Source organism: Ochotona curzoniae, unplaced genomic scaffold, assembly GCF_017591425.1.
Source record: "Ochotona curzoniae isolate NIBS_2020 unplaced genomic scaffold, NIBS_Ocur_1.0 scaffold_4701, whole genome shotgun sequence".
Taxonomy (NCBI): domain Eukaryota; kingdom Metazoa; phylum Chordata; class Mammalia; order Lagomorpha; family Ochotonidae; genus Ochotona; species Ochotona curzoniae.
Genome location: NW_024467122.1, coordinates 81,841,815 through 81,859,090, shown reverse-complemented (window position 1 = coordinate 81,859,090; position 17,276 = coordinate 81,841,815). Strand labels below are relative to the sequence as shown.

At 54.0% G+C, this 17,276-nt stretch overlaps 1 protein-coding gene across 2 annotated transcripts in view; it reads right to left on the bottom strand.

The window, feature by feature from the left end:
• EDC3 (enhancer of mRNA decapping 3) overlaps positions 1–17,276 on the bottom strand; it is a 51,280-nt gene that overhangs the window by 7,733 nt on the left and 26,271 nt on the right. For both annotated transcript variants that reach the window (XM_040968346.1, XM_040968348.1), the window contains exon 4: positions 8,159–8,494. In XM_040968346.1, coding sequence (XP_040824280.1) covers positions 8,159–8,494 — 336 coding nt within the window. The remainder of the gene's footprint in view (positions 1–8,158; positions 8,495–17,276) is intronic.

The window sequence follows — 17,276 nt, the reverse complement described above, 5'->3', positions numbered from 1 at the left end:
GGCCGGGGCGTCTTCATGCTCAGATCCCTGACTCCAGCCACCACATGCACATGGTGAGCTGTCCCTGGGTCTGCCTGGGCTCCATGGTATGCTCCCTTTGGGGTGAGTACACCGAGGGGGGGAGTTTCAGGGGCCCATGCAGGTATGGGGGCCCACCCACCACCATCATTGAGCAGTGGATGGGATTGGGGAGGGGTGCGACCTTGGACCTGGAGGATGAAACTTCCAGCAGCCTGCTGGCTGATGGTGGGTCCCAGGCCCGGGCGTCTCCATGCTGGGATCCCTGACTCCAGCCACCACATGCACGTGATGAGCTGTCCTTGGGAAGCCAGTGTGCCATTTGGTGCCAGGCTCCGCCTACTGGCTGCCCAGCAGCAAGCTCTGGGGTTTTGGTTCTTTGAATCGCTGCTTATGTAAGCTCTACGTTGAACCCACTGTGCTTCTTGGATGTGAATCAATCCTAAAGATTCCCAATGACAGAGTAACTCTTCTTTAAAGAACTTATAATCACTGAACAATGCTGACCACCGTACACCAGTCCATGCAAAAGCTAAGGCTTGGAGCTTGTCTAGCAGGATCACATCCTATTACCTGACATGATGGTGGGTCAGGAGATGGGTCACATTAGGTAGGGCCACGACATTAACTAGCACGCCAGACAACCATATCCGGGGGTAGATTCTGTGGGGGATGTGTGGGTCAAATCCTGTGCAATTTCTAGCTACACGGGTTAGCTCAAGAGTTAGGGTGGTGATAGAGTAAACGAGGTATGACCAAGGAGCCTGCCATCAATCACAGGTAAAGGAACTGACAATAGTCTGGACTGGTCAAGGCAGCAGCACCTGAATGTACATCCTGAATAGGGTGTGGGGTGGGCCGGGCTGCAACAATCACCAGCTCATACAAGGCCAAATGGAAGGCCAGACTTCACCAGAACCTGACCTAAAACCCAATGGCATGTATGAGAACTGTGTCTGGGACTGGATCAAGAGGAGGAACTTGGGAAACACCCCTGGCAGGTCATAGCTCCCACTGGTGAACATGTGGTCCAGACCTGGAGGTCAGACAAGCTGGGCAGAGTAGCTCCAATGGCTAGACAATGTGTGAATTGGTAATGGAACGGGGTGGACTGGGCAGGACTGAGCAAACCTTAGCCCACAAGCAAAACTAGAAACCAGGATGGAGCACAGGTCATGCCAAACTAGGCTCTTGCACTTACTGGTCTGCGTGAGCCAGGGACACTAAGCCACAGTGTCTAAGGCAGAGTCTGGGATAGGAGGGGCTGAGCTAAGCTGAGTCAGAGCAACCACTGGCATGTGTGTGATCTATGGCTGGGAACAGGCCCGGTTGGGGAGCTAAAGGGACAACCTATCGGGGTTGAGGTTCCCACCAAGGGGCATGTGAGCTGGAATGGGGGCTGTGTTCTGATCAGGATATAGTTGTAGTCTCCCTTGGCACAAGTGTGAGCTGGGACTGGATGCACCGAGCCAGGCCAGATCAAACACCGTCTGGTGTTCTGGAGGACCAGGGTAGATGTGGGATGGACTAGGCTAGGTCTCAACCCCTACTGAGCCATGTGTGAGCTGTATGTGGGTATGGACGAGCTATGGCTGGCTGAAACATCCAATAGCAAGAACCAGTTTGGGTGAAGGCCAGTCAGGAAAAGCCACTGTTCCTGCTAGGACAGGAGGTGAACTGAGTAGGGCTGGCTCATGGACACCCTGGTAGGTGCAAAATCTGGCATTGGGAGAGGTTCTGATGAAGGAGCCTGGGCAACTCCTCTGGCAGGACACAGACCCAGCAGGTAAGTGAAAGAAACATGATAGGAAACAGCCCAGAACAGGCCATGGAAAGTTCCAAACTGGCACACATTTGGCATGGGTTGGAGGCAGACTACACTGAATCAGTTCACATCATCCACTGGCAAATCTGAGCACCAGAACAGTGTGGGTCAAGACGGGTTTGGTCGTGACAAAAACCAGTGCACAATACAGAATGCCAAGGTGAGGTTGCCTGTACCGGATGTGACCGCAGCACCCAAACAGCACGCATGAGAATGAAGAAAGGAGTGGGCAGAGCCAGCAGGGAGAATGTGGGGGTGCTCCCCTGCTGGACAGCTACTCCCACTGGAGAGCATGAGCTGGGATGGGGCAGACCAGACTAGGCAGGGCTACAACACCTGTACACCTCATGTGGACTGGATCAGGGAAAAGCCAGGCTGGGCTGATTGTTCCTACTGGTGCAAAGAAAATTTGAGTGGGTGAGGGTTTTTGGGCTTAGCTGCAGCATCAGCTAGTAGATGCTGACACTGGGGGTTTGTCAAGTCAAACCACAGAACCACCTGGAGAGTGCATAATCCGGGAGTGGGAAAGGCCTGGGAGGGACATAGTGGGCTCCTCTCTCTTGAGTTACCACTCCCACTGGAGCACATGAAAACTAGGACTAGGACAGGGGCTGGGGTGGCTAGACAGAGAGGCACCCAACAACATCCATGAGGGCTGGATAGTTGAGCTGGTTAGATGGAACTAGGCTTTAATACCCATTGACATGTACGAGAGCTGAATGGGATGTAGGACAGACTGGACTAGTCTGCTACACATACTGGCAAACCAGGGTAGGGGGTGGGCCTGGTGGGGGTTATTGTGGGTCACTCTGGCTAGGGTGCAGCTCACACTGGTTTATGGGAGGGTCAAGTATCTGCTGGGGAGAACCAGGCTGGACTGCAACACCCACTGATTCCAATGGAAGACAGGGCTGGAAACAGAACCAACCCAGCAATTGCAACCTCCAGCTGATTGTGGTGATGGACTGTGCCGGGCCCTGTACTTGCAAGTACATACAAGAATCTGGTCTGGGAACACCTCACACAAAGTTTCTTTAGGGATCTCCCCAAGTGAACTGCCGGACTCAGAGCCCAAACCATGAAAAGACAGAGGACAGAACAAGTCAATCAACCACTTCAGCTATATATTGGCAGTGAAAAACTGGGCAAACAGACTCTATGATGGACTATGTCAATCAGTGGATTTTTCAGCGACCTCATCATACTTGGAGGGGCGAGATTTGCAGTGTTTCATAACTGTTGAACTATCAAAACCACTTGAGCAAGACTCTTGGAGCATGCCCCACATCAGGGACCTGGGATGGGTGGGAGACTGGGTGGGGCTTCTCCCTTAAAATCCCCCTTTACCTCAGATATATGAAGGAAACAATATGGAAATAATAGTCTTACCCATTTTCCTGTAGCCCTTAAACCTTTTTGCCCTAATTAACTATGTAAAGATTGTCAAAATATAATTTTAATAAAGAAAAAAAGAAAGAATCTTCTGTGGCAGGTTCAGGTTTTCCTAGAGCAAGCCAGTGGCTCGCTGTGTGGGAGGCCATGGGTGGCCCACAGTGACCAGTGACCAGGTGCTCACTGTACACACACACACACACACACACACACACACACACACACACACACACACACACACACACACACACACACACACACACACACACACACACACACACACACACACACACACACACACACACACACACAGCCAGCATATCCCTGGGGGGGAAGAGGCAGGTCAGCATACTCGTCTAGTAACTTCCCTCAACATGGACAGTTGTTTTTAATAGCAGACACTGGAGAGAAAACAAACAAAACAAACAAACAAACAAACAAAAAAACAAAAAAACTAGCAAGGGGCTTCCCAACTCGCTATACAGCTCTACCCACTGGCAGGGCAAGCATTGAGGGCACAAGGCAGGCCTGTCCCTAAGGTCCCCACCCTGACCACAGGGGCAAAGGACGAAGTGCCGGACAGGGCTCCCCCACCATGAAGCTGTTCCATGTCTGAAGGCCAGCTGGGCTACACATCCATCAGAGAGACCAGGGGTTCTGGACGGGGCCTGGGAGGGACTGCACATAGGCCCAGGGGGCATGAGCCAATGGCGATGGCGCTACCCAGCGCCAGAGGCTGGCATAAGGGCCCTGCATGCAGCAGTGGGCAGAGCCTGACTCTGGAGGGCTTTAATCAAGCCATATTGCTTTAGGCAAGATGGACTTGGCAGGTGGACACAGGGGCGGGAAAACCACAGAGAGTGCATTTCCGGGGACACAGGGAACAAGCCACCACACGGACAGAAGGTCAAGGAAACTTGGAAAGGAAGACTGCTTCCGGGGACGAAGCCGTCTGCTACCAGGGCTGGGCAGAAGACATTCGCTCAGTGCCAGGACAGAGATGACTGCTGTGTGTCCCCACACCCAGCTGCCTCCGAGACATCAGTGCCTCACACTGGCACCCAGGAACAGCGGCCCCGTGGGGAGAGAGGGACGGTACAGGAAGCAAGGGCATGGGCATGAGTGACTGAGCTCGGATGTGCCGCACCGGAGGCTAGGGCTCAACTCGGCTCCTCTGTCACTCAGGATGGGACACGTGTGTCCCAGGCATGCAGCCCTAGCGGAGACCAGCACCCATCCCCATCCCGAACACCCAAAGCTTCCATACCAGCGCCTGTGTGGTGGCACAGCACTGTTATAGCATCACCTGTGATACTGGTTCAGGTCCCAGCTACTTCTCTTGCAAGCCAACTAGCCACTAAAGCACCTGGGAAAGCAGTGGAGAACAGTCCAAGCACTTGGGCCTCTGTCACACAGGACACAGCAGACAGAGTCCAGGCATCTGAGCTCAGCCTGGCCCAGCCCCAGCCATTACAGCTATTTGGGGAATGGACTAGTAGAGCGGAGACGGAGGGGGTGGTGGTGGTGGTGTGTGGGTGTGTGGGTGTGTGGGTGTGTGTGGGTGTGGGTGTGTGTGTGTGTGTGTGTGTGTGTGTTCTGCTCAAAAGGAAGGGTTTGCGAAGAATGGTTAAGAGCCCAGGGAACGAGAGCTCAGGTCACTCTGGGTCAACACAGCCAGACAAGTTAACAGACCCACTCCTCAGAACCACCCAGAAAGTACAATGAGAGAAGCCGGGCCAGGGCTGAGCACCTGTGGGCTGTACAGTCACATCCTGAGACCTGGCACACAACAGGGAGCCTGAGAAGGTGCCGCTGTGACACCACCGCATCTCTGCAACTTAGACTGGAGGTCAAGGACTTCCTCCACCAGCCCTGCGAGCAGCTGTGCTTGAGGTGTAACTGTCCAGACACCACAAAGGCATGCAGAACTCCATGCCAACTGTGGCAACTCGCAGCTCTTCCCCTCAGCCACATCCCCCGGGCGCTGCCACTTTTCCCATCTAAAATCCTCTGCTGTGCCCAGGGCCGAGGGACAAGGCCCTCTGTGCTGCAGCCCAAAGCTATTTACCATCCTAGCCAACAACCTCGTGACCAAACTCTCACAAAGCCCTATCTGTTCACACCACTCGCCAGCTTCTGCCAAGCCTACTGCGAGAATCCCCGTCGTCTGCCTGCCGGCCCCGCTGCCTGGCCTAGGCTCCCCGTGCTCCCCGCCCCTTGGCACTGCACACAGACGCCAGCTTCCGACCTCCTGTTCCGTTTAACAGCTCCCGGGTAAAGACCGGCTCAGGGTGACTGCCAAGGGGTCTGTGTCAGTTACAGTGAGAAGCAGGTCTGTGTAGCGCAAAGAGCTAAACCAGCTGCTTCCCGGAGCTGGGTTCCCATCATGACTGCCCTGACCCATACACAGCACGGCCACCCTGGGTCTTGGCCAAGGCCCAGCACTTGACACGTGGAGGGTGCCCACAGTTCCATGAGGAGAGAACTTTGTGTTTTTGTTATTAGACACAAGCCACTGGGAAGGTCGGAGGTGGGGAGAGGATGCAGTGAAAGCATCCCCCAACTGTCTGCTCAGGCGTTCAGGGCCAAGTCTCCCAGTTCTCATAGCACACTCGGCGACCCAGTGGCCTCCCTCCCATGTGGAACCCCCGAGGGCACACACTTCCGCTGCTGCTGAGGGCACTGGAAGCAGCAGACAGGCCAGGGCAGCACCGGCCAGAGGGACGGGAAACGGCCTCAGCCATTTACATGAAGCTCAACTCTGAGCTGGGCTGTCTATTCCTACCTGAGGTGGTAAAAACCAAGTCACACCATCGAGCGACAGGAGCCCTGCCAGCAGGAGGCGGGAGGGCGTAGCTGCAGCCAGCCAGGGGCATGTGGAAGTGCAAACAGGCCTGGGCAAAGCCAGACACAGCTGAGCTCCAAGCAGTCTACAACACAGCCAGCTCCCATTCGCCTTGCAGGCGGTACGCGGTTCTCGGCGGCACAAGGATAAACAAGCCGCCCAGGCAACGCAGAGATAGAGAAAACCAGAAAGAAAAACGAGAAGAGAATGTATACAGTGGTTGTGTAAAGTCCTCGTGTGGAGCTCTGCAATAGATTAACCCTCCACCTTGTAGTATCAGCATTCCATGCAGACACTGGTTCTGGTTACTCCACTTCTAATCCACTCCCTGCTTGTGGCTTGGGAAAGTGGGGAAGATAGCTCGGGTCCTTGGGCCCCTGCACCCACGTGGCAGATTCGGAGGAGGCTCAGGCCACTGTGGCCAACTGGGAAGTGAATCAGCAGATGGAAGATCTCTCTGCCTCTCCTTCTCCATGAATCTGCTTTACGAATAAAATTAAATAATTTAAAAAAATTATTTTTATTGAAAAGTCAGATTTACAGAGAAGAGAGACAGAGAGGAAGATCTTCCGTCCGATAATTCACTCCCCAAGTGAGCACAACAGTCTCAGTGGCTGAGCCAATCCGAAGCCAGGAGCCAGGAGCTTCTTCAGGGTCTCCCATGTGGGTGCAGGGTCCGAACGTTTTGCGCTGTCCTTGACTGCTTTCCCGGCCCACAAGCAGCGAGCAGGAAGCTAGAAGGGAAGTGGAGAAGTCAGAAAACGAATTGGCACCCATAGGGGATCCTGACACCAGCAAGGTGAGGGTTTAGCCAATGGAGCCATCACATTGGGCATAAAATTAAATAACCTTAAAAAGAAAGTTTTTATCCCCAGGATTGGCACTGTGGCACCACCTGTTAAACCACTGAGGCTGGCACTCTGTATCCCAACTCACATCTTGGCTGTTGTGTTTCTGATCCCACTCCATTCCCTACCACTCTCACATGGGAGACTAGGCTGAAACTCTGGCTCCTGGCTCTAGCCTCCCGTCACTGTGACCATTCAGGGAGTAAACCAGCACGTGGAAGCTCTCCCTCTGTCTCTCCTTTCTTACCACGCTTTCAAATCAATATTTTTTTTTCAGATTTTCTTTTTTTTAAAGTTATATATAGAGAGAGATTTTCCATCTGTTGGCCCACTCCCCAGATGGCCACAACAGCCAGGCCAAAGCCAGGGACCTGGAACTCCATCTGGGTCTCCCACAGGAGTGCCAGGGGCCCTCAAGTATTCGAGCCACCCTTCTCTGCTGGTTTCCCAGGCACATCAGCAGGGAGCTGCACTGCAAATGAAGCAGCCGGGTCACAAACCAGCACCCGTGAGATGCTGGTGTGGAAGCAGGGTTTATCCAGTACAGTAAAACGCTGGCCCCCAAATGAACAAACCTTAAAGAAAAAGAGACCATATTCCCTGCACTGCAAAATCAATCCTAAACACAGACACACTCATGATCTCCCCTTAGATCCTAGGCACTCACTGCCGAGGGTTTTCCCCCATATGCCAAGAAACCTATTTAGTAACATGGTTTGGGGAAGAGCAATGGGGCCTGAGAGGAAGCGGACGCCTTTTCAGCAGCGGCCTCAGACGGGAACGGCTGAAAAGATTCCAAGACAAAACAAGGAACTCCCACACAGGTGAGGTGACAACGAGGCCATCATCACACAGGCGCCCTACAGGAGCCCTCAGTGACAGAGACCTGGAACCGGTCACCTCAATGGCCAGGGCTGGCCCGAGACAGCACAACAAACAAGGTGACCGACCAAAGACCCCTCTGCACCAACAAGCGCTGGAGAGAGCAGAGCAGGTGCTGGATGACACTGACAGTGGTAATGGAAGCCACGGAGGAGACGCTGTATGGCTTCCACAATCAGCCGGCACCCTTGGCTGCTGCAATGCACACGCTAGAGGGGCAGAACACTCATAGACCCCCAGGGCTGCCCCCCCCCAGGGCAGGGCTGGCCCTGAGCACCCCCAGAGCCAGCTCCTATAGCAGGACAGTGGCTCGGAAGGCAGAGGGGCCAGGCCCAGTGGGGCACTCACCGGTGCAGAACTCCTTGCTCCCGCCGTGGGGCACGGAGATAGGCCGGTAGACGATGGGCTCCGACTCCAGGATGTTCTCATCATGCCGGTAGCGTGCCGGCCTCTCGCCAGGGGGACCCCGGGAGCGGGCGCCGCTGCGCCTCTCATAGGTGTCGATCTCCTCGAACACGGCGGCCTTGTCAAAGAGCGCCAGGTTCCCCTCAAAATCAAAATCTGTGTCTGGGATTTCCTCGATGTCATCCCCGAAGCACTCGTCGTCTTTGCTCTTCATCTGGCCATTCTTTAAACCACTTTTCTTCGGAGTCGCCTGGTTTGGGTGCCTGCTGCTGGACGACCCTGGGGACAAACAGTGACCCAAGTCAGCACCCAGGCACGTGCTCGGTGGGGGTGGGGTTCCCTCGTGGGGCAGGGAGACTCTGAAGGAAGGTGGTCGGCCAAGCGCTCCCCTTCCCAGATCTCTCCTGCACTGCCAGTGAGGAGCCGGTCCCTGACAGCTAGGCCTCGCGGAGGTACAAGTGCAGGGCGGGCATGCGGTCAGCACTGCCTGCACTCTGCCGGCTGAGTCAGAAGCCCCAGCACCTGCCCCCACAGTGTGGGTCTAGCCAGTGGCTCTGTCCCCTCAGCTGGCCAGCCATCAGCCTTCACATTGTCTTCACCCTAAGCGGATGACGGTACTGGAGCTCAGGCTGGACCCTAGCAGTGCAGCAAGCAATCTGTGGCTCAGAAGATTCTAGATCTTGACCCAGCCATACACTGATCACTAGACTGTGGAATTCTGTATGATCTCGTCTTATGGCCAACATGACCTTTCTCAAAACTCCCTCTTCCGGGTAGGCAGTTTCTGCACAGTCACAGAGGCAGGCTGTACTCAGACACCAGACGGGGACTCCATGCAGCCAGCCAGCCTCTCTCTCTGGGATGCCATCTGGCTCCCACACCTTGGTCAACAACAACTCCAGCAGCCATGGGGATGCCACAGACAACACACACAGACTTCCACACATGCACACAAAGTCACCGCTCAAACCCTCCCAACCCAAGGGCCAGGGTCTGAGATGGAGGATCTAGGCACCCCAGGCAGCCACATCAACACATGCTGCAAATTCAGCGTCTTCTTAACACTCAACTGAGGCACAGGAGAAAGCTGCGCTGACAGTCAGGGGAGCCACCTCAGCTCAGTACACAAAGCAGCACAAAGCTCGCCCAAGGCTGGGTGAAGCTCCACTGCGTCCTCTGCTGAAGGCACAGAACCGAGGCTCGCTGCTCAGCAACAAGGAAGAACTGTATGTACGGACAGCCAAAACAGTGTGAGCCAGATCCTGAGCTTGGATAAAATGCCACCGAAATAGGTGAGAGCAGAGCTGGATAAGGAATGGGCAAACAGGCCAGTTCTCCAGGCAGCCAGCCACGAGAGCAGTTAACCCAATCAGCAACCCTAGACCACAGTGTAAACCCACACTGATTCTGCCTGAGTGGACGATGGAGGGCACCTAAAAGTGTTTGTGGACATCAATCAACAGCAGCAAGATAAGCTTATTCTGGTGTAAAACATTTTTGAAATGTATGCCTGACAGGTCAGAAAGTCATGCAAAAGGTTTATCATTAAAAAAACAAACAAACAAACAAAAAAAACTCATATGCACGGACTTGAAAACACTGTACCTAAAGGAGTTGACCGACCACAATCCAGTCAGCAGAGACCGGGCTTCGAGAGCCTCATTCACAGCACTAAGTACATCTGGGCAGGCGCTGCGCGGGGCTGGGTATCGTGGGGATTGCTGGCATCCCCTGTCGGTATCCCTGGGATTCCTGGGAACCGCTTTCCATCCAGCTTCCTGCCAATGTGCTTGGGAGGCAGAGGATGGTGGCCAAGTACTTCAGTTCCTGGCTCCTGCTGTCTGGCTGTTAAGACATGTAAGTGGATCAGAGGATAGAAAAAACCTCCACCGCATTCAAATAACCTTTAAAAAAAAAAAAAAAGGAGTGGGCCCAGCACTGTGACATAAGACGCTAACAGCAACTTTGACATCGTGTAGATAACTGGCTCATGTTCTGCTTGCTCCCTGCTAATGTGCCTGGGAAAGCAGTGGGACATGGCCCAAGTCCCTGAGTCCCTGCCACTCATGTGGGAAACTGAGAAGAGGCTCCTGGCTCCTGGCCTCAGACTAGCCCAGCGCTAGCCACTGCAGCCATGCAGAGAGTGAACCAGTGGATGGATCATCTCTCTCCCTCGCTAAAATCTTTGTCCTTCAAATAAATATAGTAATCTCCAAAGAATCACGGGATCGCTTTTTCAACTCTGTAATGCTGAGGCTGAGTTCGGCAACTACTTTTCTCCCTTGGAAGCATGCTTCCTGTTAGGCCCCCACCAGCAGCAGGAAGTGAGTGGAAGGAAAGAGGAAGAAGAGGCAGCACTTTCCCCTGTCTGGTGCTCCTGCCAGCCTCTCTCTCAGGCACGCACAGATGGCTGCAGGAGCCAGGCCTGGCCCAGGTCCAAGCCAGGTCTCCCAGGTGCGTGGCAGGGGCGAAAAGCTTTGCTGCTTTTCCCAGGTCATCAGCAAGACGACAGGCTGAAGCAAAGCAGCCAGGACACAAACTGGTGTCCACACAGCATGCCAACATGCAGCAGGTGGCTTTACCCGCTGTGGCACACAATGCCAACCCCTCTATTAACTTCAGTTTAATAAGTAAAAAAAAAAATCATTAATATTAAAGAAGTAATTTCTTTACTGTAAATTCCTTTTTAGTTCATCCTTTTATGTGTCACATCTAATGTATAAAATAATAGGTATGGAATAAGCCAACCAAGTTCTCGTCATCATCAGAGAAACATTTAGTTCTGGAAAGTATTTTAAAAAACTCTCACGAATTATTATCAATATTATGAATCAAACATGAGATCTGAAGGCACCATTAGGCCAAAGCACAACTCCTCTGAATAGAGGTCTTAGGTGGCAGGAGAACGGGGGCGGGGAGGGGGGCACGTGTCTGCTGGCCACTGCACTTACACACCACACAAACCGCTCCTGAATTCCAAACACCAACTTACCCGTGAGTATTCTGGTCTGGTACGTTTCAGTATAGACTCAAAGAACACCTGCCATGCACTGGCATCCTCGGTGCTTGAGGGTCAGTGTCACACTGCTGGGAGAAAGTGGCTAATACTTGGTGGGTACTCTGGGCCTGGTTAATGCCAAATCTGTGTTAACCACACCAGTGTGCCAGCGCAGCTGCCTGTTCTTTTTTTCAGGATATGTGGGGGACATATGTTTGCACACTGGCAGATGGGGTCTGGAGACCCACACACAAGCATGGGTGGGCTCCAGGCAGGCAGGAAGGGCCCCAGGCTGACACAGCACACCACCAGAAGACCAGGTTTGGGGATCTTTGTGCTTGCAGACACGGGGGCTGTGGATTGCTCAGGGAAGGGTTCTGGGGATGTGTGGGAGGGAGGACTGCTGAGGAAGAATGTGACATGAGGAGGAATGACTTCTGAGAGACTTCCATCAACCAGGCTACTGAACTTGCAGGTAAAGAAAGGGGCTGAAACTGGGCGGTTTGGAGGAAAACCAGAGGAACTTTCTGGTTTATACCAATGAACCTGCCCATGTGGAAGACCTGAGCTGGGCTGGCTGGTATCAACCACTGCCTACCAGTGCACACAAAAGGTAGCGCTAGGGGCCTGCCTGGCAGGGCTTGAATACAGTACCCACCAAGGAGTGTCGGGGCAGGGGTTAGGCCATGCTAGGCTGGGCCCTAATATTAACCACCATGCAAGAGAACTGGGTCTGGGGGCAGATTCTGTGGGGCATATGTGGGCTCACCACTGTGGGACTGCAATACCCATTGGGTTGCTCAAGATGGGCCAAGCTAGGCATGACCATGGAACTCACTGACACTTATTGCAACTGGGGTTGGGACTAGGCTGGGCTGGTCTAACCTGTAGCACCTGCAGGCGCATCCAAGAATTGAATGGCATGGGCCAGGCTGCAACATCCACCAGCACATACAAAGGCCAAAACTGGGGAAGGGAGTGGACTATGCCAGGCAGGAACCTAGCACCCACTGATACTCATGAGATCCAGGTCTGGGAGTGGGCCTGTCAAGCATACATTTCAAAAATGTTTTACACCAGAACTTTCCCTTCTGGGCTGTAGCTCCTGCTGGTGAGCGGGAGAGTCAGGGCTGGGTGTGGGCCAGACCAGGCAAGACTGTTCCACCTGGGGCCCGGCGCGATGGCGCAAGTGGTTAAAGGTCCTCACCTTGCACGCCCCGGGATCCCATATGGGCGCCGGTTCTATCCCGGCAGCCCCGCTTCCCTTCTAGCTCCCTGCCTGTGGCCCGCGAAAGCAGTCGAGGACAGCCCAAAGCTTTGGGACCCTGCACCCGCGTAGGAGACCCGGAAGAGGCTCCTGGCTTCGGATCGGCATAGTATTGGCCGTTGCGCTCACTTGGGGAGTGAATCATCGGACGGAAGATCTTCCTCTCTGTCTCTCCTCTCTGAATATCCGCCTTTCCAATAAAAAAAATAATAAAAATAAATCTAAAAAAAAAAAAGACTGTTCAACCTGTCAGCAGATGTGTGCGGGCTTCTGGGATAGACCAGGCAAAGCTGGGCCAAACTGTAGCATACTGACATATGCAGAAGTCAGCAAGGGGTGTGGGCCACGCAAAACCAGGCTATTATACCCACCAGTTTGCATGAGAGCTGCGGATGGGGACAAGCTGGACAGGCTTAGGCTGCAATATCAAATAGTGAGAGTTGGGACTGGGGGCCAGTTGAGCTACGCCAGGTTACAGCACCCAAATTGCAAGGGCCAAGATCAGGGTTAAGTCAAGACAGGATGGGTCAGAGCACCCACCAGCATGACCAAGACCTGCAGCTAGGAGCAGGCATGGCAGGGGAAGCTAAGGGGATGCCCCTGCTGTGTTGTGGTTCCCACTGGTGAGTGAAAGAACTGGGAATGGGGGCAGACTTGGATGAACATAGTTACAACATCCCTCAGCATGCGTGTGGGCTATATCTGGGATGTGGCTAACTCCAGCACTCACTGGCGCTTGCAAAAACCAGATGGTTGTGGGACGGACTGGGCTAGGTCTCAGCACCCACTGATGCACAAGATAGTTGGGTATGGAGTGGACCAAGCAGGGCTGGGCTGTAGAATCTACAGTCAGAGCCAGATTGGGTGTGGGCTGGTCTGGCAAGGTCAGTGAAGGTTGGGATTGGAGGTAGGCCAAGTCGACCTGAGCCAAACACCCACCAGTGTGTGCAAGATCCATGACTAAGAGCTGGTCTACTAGGGAAGCTCAGGAACTCCCCTGTTAACTTGCCATGCCAAGCTGGTGCGCTCAAGAATCGAAGCTGGGGCAGTCCAGGACAGGCGACCCATCAGCATACATATGGGCCAAGTATGGGGGTAAGCCAGGCTGGGATAGTCTGCAACTCCCCCTGGCAGGTGAGAGTCAAGACAGGGTGCAGGCCGGGCCAGGTTGGGATGCAATGGCTGCCAATTCATGATAAAGCTGAAGCTGGCGGTAGATGGAGCAGAGCCAGGCTACAGCACCCGCCAGTGAATTCCATGCCATACAGGTCAGCAGCTCCCACCAGCACATGCAAGAGCCCAGGCGGGGAGCAAACCTGATGGTGAGCCATGGGAGTTCCCCTGCTTCCAGTGGGGAGCCTAAGAGCTGTGACTGGAGTCAGTTCAGGCTGCAACAGAACCCAAGCAGGGTTGCAACAACTATCAGCCTTACATGTGAGCTGGGTTTGGGGGAGGTCTGCATCTCCAGGTGCATGCCAAGGGCCAGGGTGTGGCAAGTGTTGACTGACTGGACTTGGCCACAGCATCCACTAGCAAGAGCTAGGACAGGGTGCAAGCCGTGGCAGTGCTACCTGGAAAGTGCAAGATCTGGGGCTGGGATTGGGCCTGTAAGGGAAACTATGGGCACTCTGCTGGGATGCAGCTCCTGCTGGTGTGCATGAGAGCCAGGGCTGGAGGCGGGCCAGACCGGGTAAGGCGGCAGTTCCTGCTGGTGTGCATGAGAGCCAGGGCTGGAGGCGGGCCAGACCGGATAAGGCAGCAGCACCTGCTGGAATATGTGCTAACTGGTTCATGGAGTGGGGTGAGCTGAGTCAAGCTCCAACGCCCTATCTGAGAGCTGGAGTTTCTGCTGGTATAGGCAATGGCCAGGTCTGTGGCCTACTGGACTGGACTGGGCCACAACACTCATCAGTCTGCACCGGATGTGGGGCTGGGGACAGAATGACTAAGTAGCTACACCAGTGTGTATGTAGGCTGACATAAGTAACTGAACTGGACCCTATACTGGGTAGCATATACAAGAGTCAGGTCTAGGGCCTGGTGCAGTACCCTAGTGGCTAAAGTCCTTTCCTTGCATGCACCAGGATCCAGTTCAGGATCCAAATGGGCACCAGTTCATGTCCTGGCTGCTTCACTTTCCATCCAGCTCCCTGCTTGTGGCCTGGGAAAGCAGTCGAGGATGGCCCAAAGCCTTGGGACCCTGCACCTGCGTGGGAGACCCTGAAGAAGCTCCTGGTTCAAGGCTTCAGAACCAGGTCTGGGTCACCCCAGGTGAGGGTTATTGGGGGACTCCCTAACAGAACCACCGTATTAAAGCCACAAGGAGAATCACAGAATCTGTAGTCTGGCCTTGGACCGCATGCTTTGAGACAGGGCCTCCCTGACTGCTGATGCCTGTGCAGCGGACGGCACGCCCAGGCGCATGACTAGAACACTAGGGTGGGCTCTGTCAGCCAAGGGAACTTGGCAAGGCTTTCCAAGCAATAACCTGGGAACATTCTTCTCCACCTGGGCTCTCTAAGACGTCATCAGGTAGACACCCCCATCCCCAGGTACTGATGTAGTTTGGTGGGGGGGAGGAGAGCGATCCCCTCCCCTCCTTTCCCTCCTAAGCCACACAGCAGGAAAGGGGAGAAAAGTAAAGCTGGAAGCATGTGCCCCAGTCGCCTCTAGCCCATACCACAACCTTCCTCACCCTATTCGATGGTCCTCATGGGCTTGCATTCTTGTCAACTAAGTGAATGTCAAAAATAAAACAAAAGTGAAAAAGAAAAACATCTGCAAGCCAGTACCCTGTGAGGCACCTCCTCAAGTCCATCAAGACTGCCACCTCGCCCAGCACGGGCCCTGGGCACCTACGACTGGGATGTACAGGCCACAGCACCTGGATGGCAGCACACAGACCCACGGCCCAGGGGCTCCTCCGCTCCTCCCCACTGTACTGCTGTGGCTCAGCCCACATGGTCCAACTCCTCCGCTGCAAACTCACTGCCATCTGACCCATGTGCCCCAGTGACTGAGCACCCACTGTGTTCTGAGGCCCCACGGGGTTTCAGAAGCCAGCAGAGAGCTCTGAGCCATTCACACCTGTCACCCCAGTACTGTGCTTAGAGCTCTGCTGAATTCAGAAATAAAGACAGTCATAGCCAAAAGCAGACACCAAACAAACAAAACTCAAAGTCTAAAACAAGGGTGTAAAAGGGTAACTGCGATGAGCTGACACATAGGAAAGGGAGTCACCAATGATTACTCCAAGGCTGCAGTGTGACAGAAAGGCAGCAAGGTGAAGCTGTGGGAGTAACACCAGAAGAAGCACAGGTCAGGGCTCCAGGGCAGACGGGAGCCACATCACAGCGGGTGGACACTCAGCAGCTGATCCCTGAGGGGAAAGAAGGGACGGGGCAGAGCTCTGGGCCAGGGACGGAGCCAGAACACAGCTCAAGGAAAGAGGCACAGAGAAACCCCAGCGTTCAGAGTGAGGACACAGGCCCGACACCAGCACTAGGATATTCGGATGTCTCTGGAGACAGAGGGAGACCACAGGGTAGAAACAATCCAGCCTGCTTGGTTTAAAAAAAAACAAAAACAAAACAAAACAAAACAAAAAAAAAAACAAAAAAACAGCTGGGCCCAGAGCAGCAGCCTAGCGGCTAAATCTTCACTTTGCACATGTCGGATTCCCATATGGGCACCAGTTCGTGTCCCAGCTACTCTACTTCCCATCCAGCTCCCTGCTGTGGCCTGGGAAAGCAGCAGAGGATGACCCAGAGCTGTGGGAACCTGCACCCATGTGAGAGACCTAGAAGAAGCTCCTGGCTTAGGGATCAGCTCAGCTCCAGCCATTGTGGCCACATGGGGAGTGAACCAGCAGATGGAACATCTTTCTCTCTATATCTTCTTTGTAAAATCTGCCTTTGCAATAAAAATAAATCTTAAAAAAAAAAAATGATGAACAAAGACTGCCTGCTTACCACACCACGTGAGGAAGAGCCAGGGAAAAAACAAAGAAAGACAGCTGGGCTGCAGTGAGCCAGGCTGGGTCTGGTGGAGTGGGTGCCACCAGCTCCGCCAACACCCACAGGCTGTGTTCTCAGAGGGCCTGGGCTCGTCTGCTTTGCCTCTGCCTTCAACCAACCTAATGAGGCTGGGCGCTGGGCACCAGGCTGGCTCTGCCAGGAGACCCCGCCACACCCACAGGCTGTGTACCCAGAGGGCCTGGGCTTGTCTGCTTTGCCTCTGTCTCCACCTCCTGGTGCTCCTCTAACTGCAGGATTTCATCCACTCCGTTGACACACACGCTCACTAAGGGCCCACCACCGGGAGCTGGGAAGACACTGATGTCACAGGTTGGCAGGAGAGAACAAGATTATACAACAAGGGGAAGGCAGGCTAATTAATGTGCTCATTGTCCTGCTCTCACGAACACCAACACTAGGAAATCCGGGGTCACTAAGTGTCTCGGTACTTGGCTCACTGAGTCCAAAAGGTCTCGCTCTGAATTACACCGGCCTCTGACTGCGGGGATAGAAAGGCACTTCCTATGGGGAGGATAAACAGGGAGTTCCAGATGTCTGCCCTCTCAATGGCCAGGGCCAAGCGGGCACTGGGATTGTGGGACTGGCGGCTGGCCACCTTCCTGCGCCTTTTCTCTGCCAACCATTGGCACAGAGACCCTTTGGCCAGGACAACCTGTAACAAACCCATTGTTATGTAATCTTCAGTGTCACTTATTTATTGAGTTTTGTCACACACATCGTAAAGGGAAACTTTGTCCTGTACTTGGCATGCAAAAGGGC